Source organism: Myotis lucifugus, unplaced genomic scaffold (genome assembly GCF_000147115.1).
Source record: "Myotis lucifugus unplaced genomic scaffold, Myoluc2.0 scaffold_7981, whole genome shotgun sequence".
In the NCBI taxonomy this organism is placed as follows: Eukaryota; Metazoa; Chordata; class Mammalia; order Chiroptera; family Vespertilionidae; genus Myotis; species Myotis lucifugus.
This window is the reverse complement of record NW_005879029.1, coordinates 1-5,467: the sequence shown is the minus strand read 5'-3', so window position 1 is coordinate 5,467 and position 5,467 is coordinate 1. Positions and strand designations below refer to the sequence as shown.

The 5,467-nt window shown below is 53.6% G+C and overlaps 1 protein-coding gene across 1 annotated transcript; it reads right to left on the bottom strand.

Moving 5' to 3' along the window:
* Positions 1 to 3,930: 3,930 nt before the first annotated feature.
* On the bottom strand, positions 3,931 to 5,271 carry LOC102429596 (zinc finger protein 551-like; the record flags this gene model as incomplete). Its single annotated transcript, XM_014451120.2, has 1 exon — positions 3,931 to 5,271. A coding segment is annotated over one exon (1,341 nt), but the record flags the coding sequence as incomplete, so codon positions are not given.
* Between the last annotated feature and the right edge of the window lie 196 nt (positions 5,272 to 5,467).

The window sequence follows — 5,467 nt, the reverse complement described above, 5'->3', positions numbered from 1 at the left end:
CCCACTGGGTGCCATGTGGTTCCCGGCCCGACGCACCCAGAGGCCCTAAGACAATTGGTTCGCAGACAAGGCACAGGCCTAGGAGTCAGGAATGGTTTCCCTCCACGCAGGTGTCAGGGGCCCTGGCCGGTGGGGCTCCGCTGGTTGGAGAGTGGCCCAGTATACCGAGAGGTCACGGGTTGGGGTCCCAGTCAGGGCACACCCCAGTTGGCAAGTTCCATCCCCGGGTCTGGGTGCCTAAGGGAGGCAACCAATGTTTCTCTTATATCGGTGATTCTCTCTCTCTCTAAAATCAACAAAAATATACCCTCAGGTGGGAGAAGATGAAAAAAAATAATAAAGTTTCACTGTCATTAAGAAAGAAAAAAAAGGTGTTTGGAGTGAGATGACCCTGCAACACCAGCCAGCGTGGGCCATCCCTCTCCTCCCGACTCTTGTGGGCAGAACTGCATTGGTCGGTGTGTACGGAGGACGTCCTGCCGACACTGGCAGCGCGCGGACTAGAGTTAAAGGGACTCAGAGGTCGTGCGGGGTGTGGGGTGCGGGGTGCGGGGCCTCCTGAGGAACCACGGTACACAGACAGCTTAACTGTTGCTTCAGGGGCAACTCTTTGCTGTTGCTTACGCTTTGGAAAAGTTTGCCCACGTGTATGTAAATATACACTTCCGAGGCAGCCAAGCAACAAGTCTCTCATCATTGATGTTTCTCTCCTTCTCCCTCCCTCTCTGCAATCAATAAAACTATATTTTAAAAAACACAAAAACTGTTCCATAGGGCAAAGAAGTCACTCAGGTCCCTGAGGAATGAGTGACATTCCAACAACATGTTTGGATGCACTGTCATCCCATTAATTAAAACAATAAATTCAGCCCTAACCGGTTTGGCTCAGTGGATAGAGCATCGGCCTGTGGACTGAAGGGTCCCAGGTTTGATTCCGGTCAAGGGCATGTACCTTGGTTGCGGGCACATCCCCAGTAGGGCGTGTGCAGGAGGCAGCTGATTGAGGTTTCTCTCTCATCGAGGTTTCTAACTTCTATCCCTCTCCCTTCCTCTCTGTAAAAAATCAATAAAAATATGTTAACAAACAAACAAAAACAATAAATTCGTAAAAAGGGAACAGGCAGAGATTCTGAGCAGACATGTTACCAAAGGAGATAGAGACAGTGTGTTCATAAATAAATGCATGGGCACATGCTCACCCTCGTGAATTGTTAGGGAAATGGAACTGAAACAAACAAGTCGCCACTACACTGATATCCAGGGATATTTTAAAAAATTAGCCACAGGAGGGGCCGGCCAAGTTGCAGAAGAAAAGGAATCTTCCTACCCTGTGGGATGGCGGGAAGGCAGAGGGAACAACCGTTTTAGATCGCAGTTCCGCATTTTTTAAAAATGTCAGCACTTATCTACATTGTAAGATTGAGAAACACAGCACGTATCGACATAAAGAGCCCGGAATGCACATATTCATAGCAGCTTTATTTGTAATACCGCAAACCCGGGAGTAACCCTAACCGTAGGCAGATCAATGGGTAAACAAAGGGGTTATTTACAGTTCAGACTACTCCTAGCAGGAAAGGAATTAGCTATTCACATCAGCTTGACGGCTGGAATCTTGAAATAACTGTGCAGCATGAAGGAAACCGTATACACCTGTGACGTTACAGAAACTACCAACTAATCTACTGTAAGTAAAGGGAAGTCAGTGGCTGCATCAGGGCCGGGACGGGCGGGGAGAGATCATTAAGGGCAGGGGGCAAACACAGGGCGGAGCGAACGGAGACCGACAGTATGGAAATCAACATAATTAATAAATAATTCAGGAATGAACTCCATGTTGCACGTGCTCGCTACTGGACATCTGCAATTGTCCCACCCTGCGTGTGAGCGACAGGCCAGTCCACTTCCTGTGTGATGGTCTCATAGCTTTATCCGTGTCAAAGCTCACCGAACAGCACACACTGGGTAAGTGCACTTGGCCGCATGTGAAGTATACATATGTACATGAGTGAATAAAGCTTTCGACACCGCTCCCATGCAGGCCTGAAGTCCCCCTTGGCTGAGGGCGTCGGGTTGGCCGGCCTGTGCGGCCTCCACCTCTCCCCTCAGGTCCGGGAGGGGCAGCCTTGCGGAGGGGCAGCGGAGACGGGCACACGAGGAAGACTCCTGCCCTCGGAGTCACAGGAATGCTGACGGGTCGCAAAGGACGTCCTGGGAATGGCTACAGTAAATCTGTCACCTGGCTTCCCGGCTCAGTTTGCTTGTCTGTAGAGCAATGGCCAGCAGGTGCACATCTCAGACAGGCTAGGCCCGTGGTCGGCAAACTCATTAGTCAACAGAGCCAAATATCAACAGCACAACGATTAAAATTTCTTTTGAGAGCCAAATTTTTTAAACTTAAACTCTATAGGTAGGTACATTGTTATTAACTTAATTAGGGTGCTCCTAAGGCTTAGGAAGAGCCACACTCGAGGGGCCAAAGAGCCGCACGTGGCTCGCGTGCCGCAGTTTGCCGACCACGGGGCTAGGGGATCCACAAAGCTGCTAGAGGCAGTGATAAAGGTCAGGAGAGGGTCTGTAGCCACGGACCACAGAAGCCACAGGCCCTGGAGCATCTGTGGCTGAGCTTTCAGAAGAGAGACCTTCGTTCTGCCTGGGCCGGTGTGGCTCAGTGGATAGAGCCTCGGCCTGCGGACTGAAGGGTCCCAGGTTCGATTCCAGTCAAGGGTACGTGCCTGGGTTGTGGGCTCGATCCCCAGTGTGGGGCGTGCAGGAGGCAGACAATTCATGATTCTCTCTCATCATCTCTCATCATTGATGTTTCTCTCTCTCTCCCTTCCTCTCTGAAATCAATAAAAATATATTTTAAAAAAAGAAGAGACACCCTCGTTCTAATTTACTAGTCTCCCCCCCTCACTATGAACACAGTGCTTCTGTCCCCACTGTGGTCCCACCTGACCTGAGCCTTACAACAAGTCACCCACCTGCGACATCCCACTCACCACGCACGTGGCTCCTCTGCAGGACCTCCGCCCAGGTGGAAGCAGGCAATGTACACAGTGAAAAAGGGATTAAATTCATACTGTCCACAGAAGCACAAAAGAATGCCCCCTCTTCAGAGCGACCTCTGACCCCCCCATCATCGCGGCACCGGGGTTCCTACCAGGACCACAAAGTCATGCAGTGTTTCCTGCCAGGCCGTGGGCAGCAACACAAAACGAGCCAACACTGGACAGGGCGCGGCTCCCTACCATCACGCCGTCCCCTCCGATGCACAGACAGCTAGGGGTCCCCCAACACAGACACGTGCCCCTCCACATGCTGGCAGATCACACTTCTTATTCCAAACCATCTCACGCAGGGACTATACAACCACCACACTTCTAGCATCATTACATCACGATCCAGAAAAGCTTACAGCCAAGCGTCCAGGCTGGGGAAGGCGAACCTGGGCGAACCCCTCACAGCATCAGTGTGAGAACAACGTCCATCAAGAAGGTAGTTCTTAGCCGAGGGTGGGTCCCCCGGACCAGCACCCAGCGCGGGGCCAGGCCCACCCCTGGCGGAGAGAAAGGAAGGAGGGTCCTCCCACAGGCCTGCGCATTCCTCATCTCCTCCAGCAGGAGGGAGACCACGGGGTCGGCTTCCCTGAGCACGCAGGGGCGGGGCTGACGCGCCGGGCCGGGGAGCCAGGCGGTGGCGGGGAGAGGGCCTCCGCTACAAAAATCTAGCAGTGACGTCATCTAGAACAGCCCGGGCAGGTGGGAAAGTGCAATGGACCCCCTTCAAGCCTCACCAGCACCTACAACTCATGAGGGATCAAGCGCATTGGATGCTCCGCTACAACAGGTTTTAATTCAGCGAAATTGGTCTCTAAGGGTCTCCCCCAGTGCGGTTAGCCCGAGAGGAAAGGAAGCATTCCCTGCACCATTAAGGCTTTTCCCCAGTGTGAAGCCTCCGGTGTCTAAGGAGGTTGGACGTGCGGGTGAAAGACTTCCCGCACTCATTACACTCGTAAGGCCTCTCTCCCGTGTGCACCCTTTTGTGCTGAATGAGGGCGGAGCTGTGGCTGAAGGACTTGTCACAATAAGCGCACTCATAGGGCCTCTCTCCAGTGTGAACTCGCCAGTGTCTAAGGAGGTTGGACGTGCGGGTGAAAGTTTTCCCGCATTCGTTACACTCGTAAGGTCTCTCTCCAGTGTGCACCCTCTTGTGCTGGATGAGGGCGGAGCTGTGACTGAAGGACTTCCCACAATCACTACACTCATAGGGCCTCTCCCCCGTGTGAACTCGCCAGTGTCTAAGGAGGTTGGACGCCCGGGTAAAAGACTTCCCGCACTCATTGCACTCATAGGGTCTCTCTTCGCTGTGAACACTTTTGTGCTGGATGAGGGAAGAGCTCCGTCTAAAGGCCTTCCCACAATCACTGCACACGTATGGCTTCTCGCCAGTGTGAATTCTTTGGTGTTTAATGAGGTTGAAGTTGTAGATAAAGCGCTTCCCACAAACACCGCATTCATACCGCCTCTCTCCAGTGTGAACCTTCCGGTGCTGAATGAGTATGTAATTGTACCGGAAGCACTTGCCACAATCACCACACTCATACGGCTTTTCCCCCGCGTGAACCTTCTGGTGGTAAATGAGGGCGGAGCTCTGCCTGAAGCACTTCCCGCACTCAGTGCACTGATAGGGCTTCTCTCCAGTGTGAACCCTCTGGTGCTGGATGAGGGCAGAGCTGTTTGTGAAGGTCTTCCCACAATCGCTACACTCATAGGGCCTCTCTCCAGTGTGAACTCTCTTGTGTCGGATGAGGGCAGAGCTGTGGCTGAAGGACTTGCCACAGTCGCTACACCCGTACGGGTTCTCACCAGTATGGATTTTCTCGTGCCTCATGAGATTAAACTTGTAGCTAAAGCATTTCTTACAGAAACTGCACTCGTACGGCTTCTCTTCAGAGTGAATTCTTTGATGCTGGATGAGGGTGTACTTGCAGCTGAAGCATTTCCCACAGACACTGCACTCGTAGGGCTTCCCTTCCGTGTGCACACTCTGGTGTCGGAGGAGGAAAAACTCGCAGCTGAAGCACTTCCCACACACCCCGCACTCGTAGGGCAGCCTCTCCCCCGCATGCACGCTCCTCTGGAGCATGAGGTTAAAGATCTGGATGGAGGCCTTCCCGCACTGGCTACACTCAAACAGCCCTTCTCCGGTGTAGACGCTCTGCTGCGGCAGGTCCTGGCTGTGGAAGGCGGCCTTCTCGCACTCCCCCCACTGGCGAGGCCCCGTCCCACCGTGAACGGGCTGCCAGCTCTCAATGACGCTGTGCGGGCTCCTCGGTGCCCCGCGTGGGCTGGTGCCGGGAGGAGGCCAGTGGGGCTGCGAGGGCCCCCTCCGCCTCCCCAGCGGTGAACAGTGCCCCCGACACCATAGAAACTGATACTGGGCCATGAACGAGGCCCCTGTCCAC